We start from the raw sequence: 17,693 nt of genomic DNA, 5'->3' as shown, positions 1-17,693 counted from the left end.
CCAGGACTACTTACTACTTATGTGTCTTGCCTCCCTTTATAATAGGGACTTAAAATAGTCACCTTTGACTAAATAGAAAAATAAAAGGGATTCTAAACTGGCCTCCACCTGAGGAAAGAGGTGAGACAGGCCACATCTGTGGTTCTTAGAGTGTGGTTCCCAGACCAGCAGCATCAGTATCACCTGAGAACTTGTTAGAAATAAAAAGTTTAATATACCATCCCAGATCTACTGGCTCAAAAACTATGGAGATAGAGCCCAGAAACCTGTGTTCTAACAAGTCCTCCAGATGATGCTGAAAAATGTGGAAGTTTAAGAACCACTGACCTTCACCACTATATAAGGAAATTTGGGAGTAAATGGGAAGAAAAAGCTAAAAATGTCTAACTCTACTTCGGCCTGTATCAGAGTGCCTTAAAAAGAGATCAGCTGTAGAAAATAGACTGAGATTGGCTTTCTTCTTACCTTTTCCTTAATCACTTCGATTTCTTCACTTTTCACAAGTGGTTTCATGTGATGGAAAAAGAACATGGTTAAGAATTCTGGTCCCAGCCACTGGTGTGTTGTGCTTCCAATAACAGGGGGTTCTGCCAAGGCGATGATTCTGAAGGAGGGATGGATAGGAAAAATGGATCTAAAATAGGAAAAATAAAAAATAAAAAAACATAACATATCTTTCATGTAAGAAATTAGATCATGGTAACTAAAGTCCAGGCAATGTTAGGGCTACCATGCTGTTAATAATGTCAATGTTATTATCCAAAGAGTTAGCTTTGAAAAAAAAAAAGTCAGGACATTCTAAGAACCTAAGATCAAAACAAACAAAAATCACCTACTGCTAGTAAATGTTGTACAATAACCACTCATGAAACTCCAGCCCTGGCACAAACCACTGCTTTTGATATACTGTTATGCCTACAACATATTTTCTCCATAGTGTCTTGAAATAAAATCCCACCCGGTTCACATTCATTATATAGACCATCTTTATTCATTCAAAAGCCCTTCAGAATCTCCTGTCTCACAAGGAACCCACTCTATGTCCATCAGAAAGACCAAGAAGCACAATTCAGGACAAGGAGACTTTATAGTACAGAAAATGTAAGAAACATAAAGGGTTAGATTGAATTTAAAATTTAGATTGGGAATAAGAACACTTAAGCCTTAAAAAGGCAGAGAAAGTAAAACCTTTATAGAATGCACTCTTTTGTGATTTTTATAGGAAAGTTACGATTTTAAAGTGATCTCTTTTAAAATTCTGTGGCAGGGAAACTGAGGAAGCATGTAAATTTTCTAGGACACACAGAGGAGTAAGATAAGACTTCCTTTGGTTTGTGAAATGACTTGAGTTACTTTTGGAAAAACTAGAAACCCTGTATCAGAATCTTAATCATGTGGGTAATATTGTCCATTTTTATCAATTCTACTCAAAAACCCAGCAGAAATATGCTTTTTGAGGGTAATATAGTTCTTGCTAAGAGAAAGGAGAGATAAACACTTGCCAAGAGCTTCAGAGAAACAAAAATATAGGTACATAACTAGCATTTCACCATTAACTATAACATTATATTAGAGCCCAAAAGTTAAGTGACTAAGCAACTAGAATACCAGGAGGTAGGACACAATCGGAAAGAATCAGATGAGTACTCTGCAGAGTTAAGACCAAGTACCAACAATACAACAGGCAGGTCTACCAAGTCCCTGACGGTGTGATTTGTAATTTTAGACGCCATATCATCATTTGAAAATAAGGGAAAACCAATTTTTAGAAATTGGTCACATGAAAGACCTAGATGAAATGAATTCACAAAAGTTACCAGATATCATTTCAATTCTCTAGGTAGAAAGAAAAAGGTTTATTTGCAGATGTTTTAGCAGGGTCTGGGGGAGTGATCTGTGCAAAAGTGTTGTTCTGGAAAAAGGGGGAAGGATAACAACATGGACAGTGCCTGAAAGTCCAGAGGATAGCACAATCGCTCAAGATTGCTAGTAATTAGACAGCCACGTGACAGAAACTGGACACAGAAAATCCTGTGAGGGAAAGCCAGAGAGTGAGGTTTTTCCATTTTTCACTTCTGCTAAGTGGTTTGCTGTAATCCAGAAAACTGCCATAAAGCCCAGCAACAGATGCTGGATGTATCCTTGATCCTCCTCTCTCCTAGTTAGGACCAAAAAAAGGTAGGAGAGAAAGAGCGTGGTTTGGCTACACAAAATTAAAGCTGCAGATGTAGTTTCTCACTTAAGATAGTGAAGGATACCAAATCAGGGAATAAACAAAGTCAAATACAACAGGAAAGCCAAAAGGGGAAGTCTAATTTATATCTTTAAACCAGCAGATCAGGAAGCCAGGTACCACAGTGGAGCTGTAAAATTAGGACTAAAAGAGCAACTAAAATGAGAGCATGCTAAATGGTTTACATTTAAAGGTGATGGTCATTTGCTGGCACATATATTGTCAATAGCTTGCTTTTTAGTATTGATTCCAGCAGGGTACTTGAGTAAGCTGGCCAAATTTGAAGAAGACAGTTTCTAAGAGAGCTGACAGGTTAGGCAGAGAAGTGTGTATAATGATTATAAAAACAGTCACCAAACTACTGAATAACAGGATGAGGAGGGCCTTTTTGTTTGATACGTTCTCCCTAAAGGCTTCCTTACGTACAAATAGGTTACACGGGAAGTCATTTCCTGATGATGCTAGCTAGGTTCCGCAAGCCTGAAAGTTAGAGAGCAGAGGATCTGCTGTATACTTAAGGGGATGTGATAAACTGGTGGATAATACAAAGACCGAAGAAGTGATAGATAATGAAAAAATTATGAGATAAGTGCCACTACAATTTAAAACTAAGGTTAGGTTTCATTTTACTAAAATTTTAGCAACAACAAAAAAATAAAAGAAACTACAGATATGGCTTAATTTCAGATAAAAAGATATTATTTCCTAAAGATTACAGATTTAGAGAGCAAAAAAATCGTTTAAAACGATTTTTAAAATAAAAATATTGAGGTCAATATGTTTGTCTGTGGGCATAAGTATGAGTTTTTGTAAAGTACTTTCTGATGCTTCTCAGCAGTAAAAAGGAACAAACTATCAATGTACAAACAACATGGATGATCTCAAAACACTTCAGCTATATGAAAGAAGCCAGACAAAAAAGAGCACACACTGTGTGACTCCATTTATATAAAACTCTAGAAAATGTGAGCTCTACATAATGACCAGAAGCAGAACCCTGGGGACGAGACAGGAGGGTAAAAGGGGCAGGAGTCAGGGATAACAAAGGGGTCTGAGGACACTTTGAGGATTACAGATACATTCATTATCTTGATATTGGTGATGGTTTCATGGGTATGTATAAATATTAAAAATTATCAAATGGTGCACTTTAAATATGCATAGTTTATTGTATGTCAATCATACTTCAATGGAGCTTTTAATAAAATAAAAAAAGACTTCAAAAATCTCCAGTTTTTAAAGTGAATCCTATGGTACATTTTCATTGAATTTGTATATTGGGGAACCTGAAAGAATAATCCGGAAGGTTTCTGTAAAGACCTCAATCATGAGCTAGAACAGATTTCATCATTAGTTTTCCATACTACTGTTTCAATTTAGAACTTAGAGTTATACAGTTCTGTACACAGACCTTATTTCCCCCTTTTCCTGTGCAGTGTAGCAAATTGCATGAATACATTCCTTATGCATCTTTATACCACCGAGGGTATAGTGTAATACTTGGGGAAGAGAGCAGATGCTAAATAAATAAATGTATATTGCTATTGTTAATGACCATCAGTGCTATTAACTTTTTGAAGATCTTTGGTGGGAAGGACAAACAAAGATAAGTAATAAGAACTGAACTTACGGTGTCCCAGCCAAAAGCTAGTCAAACTTGGTCCTGAATAAATATGTAAGAAGTACATTCTCTCAATCAGGGCAAACTCAAAACATAAAATAACAAATGATTATATCATTTACAGGCAAAGGGTTTCAAATGGTTCCTTGACCACAAAAATGTTCAGAAAAAATTATTTTCAAAATCAGAATTTCCTTAAGGCTTTTTGTTTTGAAAATCAAACACGAAGACTTGGGCATAAAATCCTGCATCTATCTAGAATTATTTTTTTTTAATTTATATGGTCTGATTTGCTTGCAAAGAAATAATAAGGTTTCTAGGAAGCCAGGAGATAGTGCTTGGATTCAGTCTTCAAACATGGGTAACAGTAAAAGGGTTGAGAGAATATAACCGATCAAGGATTGTGCTCAAATGTCCAGTTACGTTCACCACTAAGACTGAGAGATTATAAACTGTTTTCAGTGTTCAATAGCAACAAATATAAAGGAAATATTTAAGAAAAAGGCAAAAACACTGGAGCATATATAAGTACATCTAAGACTAGGCCACTGATCTTTATTGTTTCCCCCAGACAACCAGAAGCCCTTTCTTGGCAATATGAACTGCTAATAACAGAAACTCTCAACCCCCTCATTTATGGTCTGGCCAACAGCAGGAAAAGACATATTTAGCATCCTATAGTATTTATACTCCCCCTTTCCCTAAAGAAGTTTTTCTCATCAAAGGAAGGAGTTCTATTTTGGTCTCTATTTCCTGAGAGAAATAGAGGCATAGTATCTGGTGTCTGTGGCCATCACACTATATCTAACCACCACGTCCACAGCATTCCTGGTGTCTTGTAATATGAAAAAAGAAGACTCTAACCCTTCTAAGGGCATGTTAGGCATGTGATTACCTGCAGAGAATATAAAAGCCTGTAGAGCACTCCAGAGATGACCAAGATGCATAGTCTTGGTGAGAATTACTACACAATGAAGGTTGGCAAAGGAGTCAAATATAATTGTTTAGAAACTGGGTTTCATACTATAAAGCTGAAAGGGTTAGTAATCCACTGCTAGAAGCTGTCAATTTTGAGACCCTCAGTTAATAGACTTTGTCATTAAAAGGCATCAAAGTATTCCTAATTACTAGGTTCACATAAGGAAACATTGCTAGCTCAGAAGGTCAACTAAAACTGGATTAATAGAGTTACCTTTACCTGAGTTTCCTCTCTGAAAGTAGAAGAGGTATCTAAATTTACCAACTGGGTCTAGAAGCAAAGAAGCTCTTAAATCTGTCTTGGCCTTGGAAAGGGCTAGAGGAATGTCAGAGAAGGTTTCACAGAGGACATCACTCTTAAAGGAATAGCACAAGTTTGCTGTGCTGGTCCTGAGAGGTGAAAGACGAGGCTGACAAGGCAGGCATGTGTAGATACTGGCCCTAAACACTGTAGGCGACGGAAACCACTGAAGGACTTAAACAGTGATGTGATCAAATTTACAGATCAGACACTTTAAACTTGTATCCTATGTGTGTGGAGAGGAAGGGGTTTCATTCACTAAGTTAAGGTACTTAAGAGGAATAGCGGGTTTGTAGAAATGAGTTCAAAGTGTCTCTAAGACACATTAAGGAGAGACATCTAGTAGTCAGATGGCACTTAGGAGAGAAAACTAAACTGGAAAGTGCTTTTAAAGAATGCTCAGTCTATTGGCTGGGTGCAGTGTCTCATGCCTGTAATCCCAGCACTTTGGGAGGGTGAGGAGGGAGGACTGCTTGGGGCTAGGAGTTCAAGAGCAGCCTGGGCAACATAGAGAGACCCCCATCTCTACAAAAATAAATTTTTAATTAGTCTAGTGTGGTGGTGTGCACCTGTAGTTCCAGCTATTCACAAGGAAAGCTTGAAACCAGGAGTTTGAGGTTGCAGTCAACTATGATAGCACCACTGCACCTCAGCCTGGGTGAAAGAGTGAGACCCTATCGAAAAGAAAAAAGAAAAGAAAACAAAACAAACAAAAGAGGGAAAAGGGAGAGGAGAGAAGGGGAGGGGAGGAGAGGGGGAGGTGAGTGAAGAGAGAGAGAAGAAAAAAAAAGAATGCTCAGTATATCAATGACAGATAAGGATATAAGAGTGACTGACACTACCCAAGGAAAAGAAAAGGTCAAGGAGAAAACCCTGGGAGCTACCAGTTTAAACAGTATTTGAAACTTTTTCCAACCTCTCAAGGCACAGTTACTAGTCAATTTGTCTTCTGTGTTCCCACAGCATTTTATACAGACCTGCAGTCTAACACTAAAAAACTGCATTGTGTTTATTTATATATCTGTCCTCATGTGTGGTACACCACAGATGGCAGCAAGTGTGTCATCTTAGAGCTGATCCTCAATAAACATTTAACCTGAAGGAAAGAATGTAGCAATGCTAACACTCAATAACAAATAGTTACACTCGCCAAATCCGTTATCTCCAATCATCAGTCTATAGGTAAGATCATCTGGGTACCATTCTGGGAGCCTAGAGAGTGAATGACTCCATGGATTACCATTATAACATTCATGTTCAAAAACATCATCCAGTTGCTACAGTTGGAACAAGAGCTTTAAAGCCAACTCTCAGGAAGCATTATTCTACAAATTAGTAGAAGTTGTCTGAAGAGTACTGATCCCCTGGAGGTAGATTTATTTATTTGTACAAGACTGTAGAAGCTGCTCTTTCTGTTAGGCAGCTGCAACTGATACACCACCTCTGAGCATTGACCATCCCCAGCCTCCACAACGCTTCCTCTTAAAAAGGAAAACAAAAACCTTCCCTGTCATTCTACCTTTGACCTCTTTCTCTCTCTCAAAATCTTCCACAAAAAAGCGTTAATATAAGTAAATAAAATAAAAGCTGAGTTTCTTTAAAGACTATTAGAAATAATCCCTTTGCTAAAATTCAGTTCTGTGATTAAGTACAGAAATGAAAGGACAGACAATGTGGGTCATAAGTTTCTAATGTGGAATTCAAATGCTACTGCCAAAAGTGATATATTAGCTATGACCAGCATATGGGATCAACACATTCTAGATAATGGGTCATATTACTTATAAGAACAACTCTTGAAATAAAGTAATTTCCTCACTGAGTACAAATTTGCTGCTTTTGCACTGTGCTGTGTCTTTTAGTCAAGCTGTCAGTTTTCTACTCAATAAACACCGTCCTGAAAGAAGTACTGCCAAGCAGCTTAAGAGAAGAATCTAACCTATTATAACCCTAAAAAAGAACATATTTATTCTCCGGAAGACAAAAATAAGTCACAAAATTAAATTAAGGCTAAGCAAAGGTAAAAAAATTTACCAACAATCCATACTATCAGAAAGAAGCAGATTCTGTAACATGACTGTGTTTAACAACAAAATTAAGAAAATGGTGTGTTTCTCAGGTAAAAGAAAAACTACTGATAAGGAAAGGGATTCGGCTTTCAACTGTTAGAAATATTCAGACAACAAAGAAGAATCATTGTTAGGACATCTCACCTCTGAAAAGTTAAGGACAGACCAAGATACTGACAGAACATAATAGAGAAAATAAAATAAAATTAGAAGTTCTGCCCAGGAAGCTCAACATACATCTAAATAATAAAAGGTACAAGAAAAAAGAACACAGGAAACTGAGTAAGTTGGAGTGGAGAGAGATCTAAGATGATGTAGGAGCTACAAGTATAAAGAGCCACAAGCCCAGATTAGAGTTCATCAGAATATACCACGGGAGAAACATGAAACTGACAGAAAGGCCAAGAGTGGTGGCTCATACCTATATTACCAGCACTTTGGAAGGCCAAGGCAGGAAGATCCCTTGAGGTCAGCAGTTTAAGACATGCCTCAGCAACACAGTGAGACCGCTCCAAAAAAAAAATGGGAAAAACAAAAACAAAAACAAAACAAAACAGGTGTGGCGATGTGCAACAGTAGTCCCAGCTACTTGGGAGGCTAAGGCGGGAGGATGGTTTGAGCTCAGGAGTTCAAGGCTGCAGTGAGCTGAGATTGTGCCACTGCACTCAAGTCTGGTTGTCAGAACATGACCCTGTCTCAAAAAAAGACAGAAAAGAAAAAAAGAAATTGATAGAAGATGGAATTGATAAATATCAAGTGTGCCTGAATGTGCTGAGGGGAGATTTAGACAATAAGAGGAGTGTTTGGGATGAAAAATATGGCAATATATACATAGAAACAGTCACTTTCTCCTCAATGCTCCCATACAGTATTATACATACCTTTATTCTAACACTTAAAATTACATTGTAATTACTGATTTACATGTCTGTCTCTCTTCATATGTAGTAATTAACTTCAGGAAAAAATAAGATTACGCAAGAAAGGAAAATGATTGTTGTATAGTAAACTGCTTAAGTGGGTACAGCTCTTAGGTTGTCATAATAATGTAAGCATTGAATAAAGTTCTAAACAAAATTATTACATAACTAGGAAGAATGAGGGATAGAAGTGTGCATGTGTAATGAGGCAAGAGGTGGTAAAGAGCTAAACATTAATTGTCCATGTAGAAATCAACAGATTATTCCTAACACTAAAAATAAATCAAGAAATATCAATGAAAGTATATTGTTTAGTGACATAGAAGTTAATATCAAAAGAAAGACCTAAAGGTTGAAAGTAGTAGCCCCTGGGGAGTAGGATGTGGGAAATGGGAGACTGTCAACCAATCAACCTATGACAGGGGATGGTATTTTTCATAAAATACTTTGAAAAACTATCTGGTTCAAGTTCCATGCATGTTTAACAGTGGTAAAATTTCAAATGAAAATTTTTAAAAAGCAAATGAAAGAAGGCATTGCTATGATCTCTCTCCACTTTCTCCCAGTGACCTCTGGAAATAGAGCTAAGCCTAGTTTGTATTCACGAGGGAGACATAAATCCATAGTGATGAAGGCGGAAAACTTTGAGAAGAAAGTACTATTAACCACTCTGAGCCAAACCCTGAACATGATGCTCAGGGCCACCCAGTTCCTGAAAGTATTTTCATTTGTAAAACTGCCCGTGACCATTAGAGAACTTGGGTACTTTTCATAGCAAAGGGTTGTCATTTCCTGGACATTTGGAGACAAGTACAATGCTTCTGATGTCCTAAGAGAAACTGCCAGGCAGGCATGCTGTGAGCTATTGCAAAATTGCTTTGATTCATCCCTCTGAAAATACAAACTGTTCCATGACCCGTGATTCACATGCAAATAATGTGCCAAAGCTGACTGCTGTAAACCAAAGTTATGATATGCGAAGGATCTCTAACTTGCCTCCCTAAACACTCAACCATTATCAAATTCTTCTAGACTGGCAAATGGTTTTGCCAGTCTAGAAGAATTTGATAATGTATACCTCTGAAGTAAAAGCAGCTATGTAATCAAGTGAATTTTTAGTGACTTGCACAGAGATAGGGAGGAATTTAACATTTCTCCTATTGGAAAAAATTCCAAGAAATTTTAAAATCAATTTATTCTTAAAATACAAACAATAATAAATACACTTAATTATCTTTTACGGGATTTAGATGTTTTAAATATGGCAGTAAACCCTTTGAGTGGTAAGACAGCTTCAATTAAACAGAGACAGATTAAGTGATGAGGAGTTCCTCTGTATGCCAGTCTCTAATTCTGTTAAAATATCCGTGGAAATGTAGCAAGATAGAAAATAACATATTTGTCAAACTTCATTCTATATAGTATGCAGCTGAAAGAAATACTTCCTTCAAACTTTTTGTTTTGAAAATTTTTTTAACTCATAGAAAATGTCAAAAATAGACTACAAATACCCATATATCATTCACCTAGATATTGCTAACTGTTAAGATTTTACCACATTTGTGTTCTCACTCTGACTCGATATTTATCTCTCTTTCTCTGTGGTATGTCTGTTTGTACACACACATACATGTCTTTTTTCTGAAATACTTGGAAGTTGTATACTTTTTTTGTTTTACTTTATCTCTTAAGTATCTCAACATGCATATCATAAGAATAGGAATATTCTCCTTCATAACCACAATATCACTATCATACTTAAGGAAATTAGTAATTCAATATCATATAATATAGTCCATATTTAAACTTTTCTAATCATTTTATAGCCGTTTTTATTTTGTTTTCTCCTCTAGGACCCAGTCAAGTCTCACCACTGCATGTGGTTGTTACATCTCCATAAGAAATGTTTAAATAAGCTACAATGGGTAATCTGATATCAGATGGCACACTCCAACAATACTGATGACCTCCTTGGAGGATAAGCCCAGTTAATTGTGGGCCCAGCTTTAGTTTTGTTGAGAGAATATAAAATATGAGGTCAAAACTGAACTGACAGGGCAACAGAGGAAAGATAACCTTCTTAAAACCAATGTTCTTATAAAACATTTAAACGCTTATTTAAAAGTAAGGCTGAAAAGCAAAACCACAATGAGATACCACCTTACTCCTGCAAGAATGGCCACAATTAAAAAGTCAAAAAATAATAGATGCTGACATGCATGCGGTGAAGAAGTAACACTTTTACACTGCTAGTGGGAATGTAAATTGGTACAACCACTATGGAAAACAGTACGGAGAGTCCTTAAAGAACTGAAAGTAGACTACTATTTGATCCAGCAATCCCACTACTGGGTATCTACCCCCCAAAAAAGATGTCATTATGTGAAAAAGATACATGCAAATGCATGTTTATAGCAACAGAATTTGCAGTTGCGAAGATATGAAGTGCCTAGCAATCAACGAGTGGATAAAGGAAATGTGATACACACACACACACACACACACACACACACACACCATGGAATACTACTACTCAGCCATAAAAAGGAATGAAATAATATCTTTTGCAGGAACTTGGATAGAGCTGGAGGTCATTATTCTAAGCGAAGTAACTCATGAATGGAAAACCAAATTTCGCATGTCATCACTTACAAGTCAGAGCTAAGCTATGAGGACACAAAGGCATAAAAAAGATATAATGGACTTTTGGAACTCAGGGGCAGGGAAGCTTGGAGGGGGGCGGTGAGGGATAAAAGACTACATATTGGGTACACTGCTCAGGTGACGGGTATACCAAAATCTCAGAAATCACCGCTAAAGAACTTATCCATGTAACCACAAACCAGAAACTATTGAAATAAAAATATTGCCCCAGAAACTATTGCCCCAGAAACTATTGAAATAAAAAAAAAAAATTTTTTTTTAAATCACTGTTGGCTGGCAACGGTGGCTCACGCCTGTAATCCCAGCACTTTGGGAGGCCGAGGCAGGTGGATCACAAAGTCAGGAGATAGAGACCATCCTGGTTAACACAGTGAAACCCCATCTCTACTAAAAAACACAAAAAATTAGCCGGGCATGGTGGCAGGCACCTGTGGTCCCAGCTACTCGGGAGGCTGAGGCAGAAGAATGGCATGGACCTGGGAAGCGGAGCTTGCAGTAAGCCGAGATTGCGCCACTGCACTCCAGCCTGGGCGACAGAGTGAGACTCCGTCTCAATAAATAAATAAATAAATAAATAAATAAATTAAATAAATAAATTACTGTCATATTAACAACAAAAAAGCAAATAAAACAGCTGACACTAGGTTAAAAAAAAAAAAAAAGTAAGGCTGAGAGTACAGAGTACACCTTGGAGAGCAACCTCAAATTTTAAGAAATGCCAAAGTAGTGGCATATCCAGGACACCAAAAGATTAAACTGTTCAAAGTTATCTTGGCATTATTCTAGGTTTGGAAAAATCATAAAACGTATTATTTTTCACTTAACAATAAACTAACAATAGGAATAATGGACCCCAAATTACCTCTTCTGTAGCTGTTCATCAGACAGTTGCAGCTCCTCTTTTAAACGCATATACCTGTCTTCTCTCAGCAGCCTAGAACCATCATAGAGGCTTAGCTCTCGATCATGGATTAACCTAACAAGATAAGAAAAAAGTCTGAAAATAAATTAATCTGTTTTGAACACTGAAGTTTTTAGAGGCAGAATCAGTCAGCCAACGTTCTATTATTGCTGGCAATTGAGTCTAATAATTTTGTTAGATGGACCTTTCAAAATTTCAAATTGGCTAGTGCTGTTATACTTGGCAAAACCGTTGGTTTCTGTACCAGAGGGCAGCAGTCATAAATACCTGATAGGGATATGAAAGAGGGGGAGGAGGAAAAAAAGAAAGGAGGAGGAGGGAGAGCAAAAGAAACAGCTGAATGAGTGTCTCAAGATAACCACAAGGTACATATTAATAAACAAGGCAGGTGGCACTTACTCTCTTCAGTCTAAAGTAACTCCGTAAGGGTTGGCACAAAAATATTTCTATCTTTGGAATTACAATATTTAAAAATACCAAAAATCTTTATAATGAAATAACTACATTGCTTTACATATGGCAACTCTGATGGTGACCTAAACATCCACATCACACACAGCATAGTCTTCCAAATGTTGCAATGGCTGAAAAGCACTGTTCTATATCTCACACCAACCCCTAAGTCTCCTATTGTCCACAATAGAATTAGCCTCCATAGCCTCCATTCTATAAGTACTGAAGGGAGGGGAGGCTATATAAATGCAGCGGGTAGGAGTGTGGGCGGTGGAACCAATCAGACCTGGGTTCAACTCCAGCTGTGCACCTTACTAGCTGAATGAGTGGGGAGAGGGAGAACGACTCTGTCTCTCTAAATTCATCTTCAACAATGTTAAGGCAGTCACAACTTCACAATATTAATGTGAAAACTAAACAGCTAATGTAAAATGGATGCTTAATACAGTTGTTCTCAATCTTGACTGTACATTAGAATCTTCTGGGAAGTGTTTAAAAATACCAATGTTCAGACCTTGGCCCAGACCAATTACATCAGAAAATTCTGATGGCGAAGCCCAGGCATGAGGTTATTTTTTTTTTTTTTTTTTTTTTTTTTGAGACAGAGTCTCGCTCTTGTCACCTAGGCTGGAGTGCAGTGGTGTGATCTAGGCTCACTGCAACCTCCACCTCCCGGGTTCAAGCTATTCTCCTGTCTTAGCCTCCTGAGTAGCTGGGATTACAGGCACACACCACCATGCCCAGATAATTTTTGTACTTTATTTTAATAGAGACGGGGTTTTGCCATGTTGGCCAGGCTGGTCTCAAACTTCTGACCTCAGGTGATCCGCCCACCTCGACCTCCCAAAGTTCTGGGATTACAGGTGTGAGCTACTGCACCTGGCCCACATCAGCACTTTTTTTTGTTTTGTTTTGTTTTGTTTTGAGACAGAGTCTTGCTCTGTCACCCAGTCTGGAGTGCAGTGGTGGGATGTCAGCTCACTGTAACCTCCACCTCCCGGGTTCAAGCAATTCTTCTGCCTCAAGCCTCCTGAGTAGCTGGGACTACAGGCACGTGCCACTACGCCCAGCTAATTTTTGTATTTTTAGTAGAGAAAAAGTTTCACCATCTTGGCCAGCATGGTCTCAATCTCTTGACCTTGTGATCTGCCCACCTTGGCCTCCCAAAGCACTGGGATTATAGGTGTGAGCGACTGCACCTGGCTGGCATCAGTATTTTTTAATTCCCATCTTGCAAGGTGATTCCAAGGTTGAGAACCTGAGAAGCACTGGCTTAGCATAATGCTAAGTAGGTACTCAATTAATGGTAGTAGCTGCTTCTATTATTACTACTTGCCAACATGCAAAAGATAGCAAATAAAATGGGACTATTATCGTGTCTGCAGTTGTCTGTTTGGGAGAAAAAAATATTGTAAATCTATGGAATGTTTATGGTAAATCACTGAAAGTTTGTGACTATTTTTAAACGTTCTAAAATCTAATCAGGATTAACATAATGTTTTTAGAATTTTTAGTTACATTCAGTATCTGCATCACGTTAAGAAAGAAAAAAAACTCTGAGTGGTTAGTTGGGATAATGGCTTATTCTACTTATTTAACCTTTCCTAACGAGTCAAAGTTAAAAATCAAATGTCTACAAGTTAGAGAACCAAAATAAATTTTAAAAAATCAGTATCATTAATTTCCTAAAATGATACAGGATGGGAATATTTTCTACAAAAGTTACACATTAAGAGGCTTCTCTTAACATTAAATTCTAGAGAAGTTTTAAGAATGTGTGGAAATTTTTCCCAACTAAACCCAAAATAAGAAAACAACAGTTACAGAAATGTTCAAGTTTACAACCAACAAAGTGAGCTTTTTTAGTCTATATAAAACATAATTTAAAGGTATTATATATTTTATATACAAAACTAATTTTCTCTCTCTCTCAAAAAAGATTTCAACAAGACCAACCAATAATTAAGATCTATGATTCATAAGGAGTTTGTAAATACTGAAGCTGTGACTCTGACAAATTATAGAAACTTCAGCAATGTGACATGCTGCATATATACACCTGTATATATAAAGTCTTTCAAACTTACTACTGAAGCGCTTTCTTTTTGCAGCACCTACACATGGAATTTTGCTATGGCAGTGGTTTTTCCCAAAAATGTTCATTATTTGGAGTTTTACTGCATTGTGCTTATAACAATAAAAAAGTGCCACTCTACTTGGTATAGAATCATGATTTTTCAGGATCTACACAACCCAGTTTAAAAAAAAAGAGAAAGAATGAGATAGTTCCATCTTTACTGCTTAAGTCAGAGTAGTTGGGGTGTGTGTGTATGTGTGTTTGGGGGATTTTTGTGACGCCTACTCACCTTTGCAATACAGCGAGTGTGCCTGCATTCACCCGGTGAATGCCATCCAACAGGACCAGCTTGCCTTCCAGAGCAGCATTCACAAGGGGTGAGGACCGCCAGGCAGTGTCTCCATTTGGAAGGGTGTATCTCTGCTGTAGCAGATCACGTGCTGTCATATCCTAAAACAAATCCCCACCACCCACCAAAGAACACGACAAATTAATTTTTAAGACATGCAAGGCAGCTCACATGGCTTTATAGAGTCACCACTGTCTGAACTTAACATTCCATATAACAACAGAGAAGTCATCTTCTCCAATCCCCAAAAAGAAAGCTCTTCAGAAAGTCTTTTTTTGGTCATTTTAAGAATTTTTTCCATTACTTATTACATAATATAGTGAGAGTGAGAGGTTTTTTTCCCTTCTTTATATTTAGCATTTTCTTCCGCTTTTAAAATGTAAGTTTACATAATGACAGTAATTTCTACCTGAATAACAGAATTTAACTCAATCAGCTCTATTCCTGTGTTTTCGTATGCCAACTCTTATGGTGACCTAATCATCCATGTGTTGACTCAATTTTAAAATGAAGAATCTTGTAGCATAGTTTGAAGTCGGGTAGCGTGATGCCTCCAGCTTTGTTCTTTTGACTTAGGATTGTCTTGGCAATGCAGGCTCTTTTTTGGTTCCATATGAACTTTAAAGCAGTTTTTTCCAATTCTGTGAAGAAGCTCATTGGTAGCTTGATGGGGATGGCATTGAATCTATAAATTACCTTGGGCAGTATGGCCATTTTCACGATATTGATTCTTCCTATCCATGAGCATGGTCTGTTCTTCCATTTGTTTGTGTCCTCTTTTATTTCACTGAGCAGTGGTTTGTAGTTCTCCTTGAAGAGATCCTTCACATCCCTTGTAAGTTGGATTCCTAGGTATTTTATTCTCTTTGAGGCAATTGTGAATGGAAGTTCATTCATGATTTGGCTCTCTGTCTGTTACCGGTGTATAAGAATGCTTGTGATTTTTGCACATTAATTTTGTATCCTGGGAACTAGAAGTACCATATGACCCAGCCATCCCATTACTGGGTATATACCCAAAGGATTATAAATCATGCTGCTATAAAGACACATGCACACGTATGTTTATTGCGGCACTATTCACAATAGCAAAGACTTGGAATCAACCCAAATGTCCATCAGTGACAGACTGGATTAAGAAAATGTGGCACATATACACCATGGAATACTATGCAGCCATAAAAAAGGATGAGTTTGTGTCCTTTGTAGGGACATGGATGCAGCTGGAAACCATCATTCTTAGCAAACTATTGCAAGAAAAGAAAACCAAACACCGCATGTTCTCACTCATAGGTGGGAACTGAACAATGAGATCACTTGGACTCGGGAAGGGGAACATCACACACCGGGGCCTATTATGGGGAGGGAGAGGGGGAAGGGATTGCATTGGGAGTTATACCTGATGTAAATGACGAGTTGATGGGTGCTGACGAGTTGATGGGTGCAGCACACCAACATGGCACAAGTATACATATGCAACAAACTTGCACGTTATGCATATGTACCCTAGAACTTAAAGTATAATAAAAAATAAAATAAAATAAAATGAAGAATCATGCAAACCCCACATGCAGAGATGTTTATCAATAATGTGCATTTTCTTGCAGTTGATGAGTTTCCCTGAGAAGCTATGCTAGGACCATCACGGGGACTCATTTTATTTAAAGAGACTTCATAATGGAGGAAATTGAGGACAGTCATCAGATGAGGTACAGGAATTGGGAAACAATAGCATAGCACTTACAAGCAATTTTTAAAAGCACACACACAATGTGCTAACAATAAAATAGTGTAACAGACTTAAGCAAACTATTAATAGTTGTGGCATATAAAAGTTTATCTACTGTAAAAAAAACTGGAGCTATATAATACGAGCAATTTTTTCTTACATGCATTAATGTGGATAGTTTCTTTTCTACCACCTTCAGATACATTTTGTGCGACTTATAGCAAACAAAAGTTAAACACATTTATAGCCACTTTTATCCAAATATTTAAAGTCTTCTGTAAATTCTTGGCTACATACTCCCAACTTTCAACAGATAGAAAACTAATGAATTTGCTTTATATTAATAATGGCAATGAATCTGTATTGAAACCAAGATTAAAATTTAAGTCTTAATTATTTCAACCTTCTCACTATCAAGAAAGTACTGACTAAATGGCTATTATTAAAAATTTAAAAAACAGATGCTGTCGAGGTTCTGTAGAAAAAGGAACATTTTTACACTGTTGGTGGGAGTGTAAATTAGTTCAACCATTGTGGAAGACAGTGTGGCAATTCCTCAAAGACCTAGAGGCAGAAATACCATTCAACCCAGCAATCCCATTACTGAGTATATACCCAAAGGGATATAAATCATTCTATTTTAAAGACACAAGCATGCATATGTTCACTGCAGCACTATTCACAAGAGCAAAGACATGGAATCAACCTAAATGCCCATCAATGATAGACTGGATAAAGAAAATGTGGTAAATATACACCACAGAATACTATGAAGCCATAAAAAGGAACTAGATCATGTCCTTTGCAGGGACATGGATGAAGCTGGAGGCCATTATTCTTAGCAAACTAACGCAGGAACAGAAAACCAAATACCACACGTTCTCACTTATAAGTGGAAGCTGAATGATGAGAACACATGCACACATGGTGGGGAACAACACACACTGGAGCCTGTCAGAGGGTGAGTGGAGGGAGGAGGGAGAGCATCAGGAAGAATAGCTAATGGATGGTGGGCTTAACACCTAGGTGATGGGATGATCTGTGCAGCAAACCACCACGGCACACGTTCACCTATGTAACAAACCTGCACATCCTGCACATGTACCCCTGAACTTAAAAGTTGGAAAATTTAAAAAAAGAAAGTACTGACTGAGGAAGTATGAATAGGCTCATTTTGAATCATAAAGACCTTCGAAAAACAGTAACATTCAAACTCAGCAAGTTCCCGTAACCTTAAAAGGCTGGTTTTGACACATTGTCAAAATTTGTCCTTTTTAAATAACTTTATTTAATTCTTCAACTATGAATTCTAAATTCTATGCAAACTGTACGCGCAATATCACTCTCTTGCTGGCAATGACAGTTACAACAACCAAG

At 37.5% G+C, this 17,693-nt stretch overlaps 1 protein-coding gene across 4 annotated transcripts in view; it reads right to left on the bottom strand.

Moving 5' to 3' along the window:
* The window catches only part of VWA8 (von Willebrand factor A domain containing 8), a 382,692-nt gene that overhangs the window by 245,958 nt on the left and 119,041 nt on the right, over window positions 1-17,693 (bottom strand). For all 4 annotated transcript variants that reach the window (XM_010374503.2, XM_030922264.1, XM_010374504.2 and 1 more), the window contains 3 exons: window positions 14,528-14,688; window positions 11,649-11,762; window positions 466-634 (listed from right to left, as the gene is read on the bottom strand). In XM_010374503.2, coding sequence (XP_010372805.1) covers window positions 466-634; window positions 11,649-11,762; window positions 14,528-14,688 — 444 coding nt within the window. The remainder of the gene's footprint in view (window positions 1-465; window positions 635-11,648; window positions 11,763-14,527; window positions 14,689-17,693) is intronic.

This window comes from Rhinopithecus roxellana, chromosome 18 (genome assembly GCF_007565055.1).
Source record: "Rhinopithecus roxellana isolate Shanxi Qingling chromosome 18, ASM756505v1, whole genome shotgun sequence".
NCBI lineage: Eukaryota > Metazoa > Chordata > Mammalia > Primates > Cercopithecidae > Rhinopithecus > Rhinopithecus roxellana.
The sequence above is the reverse complement of the archived record's forward strand: the minus strand, read 5'-3'. Positions and strand labels throughout refer to the sequence as shown.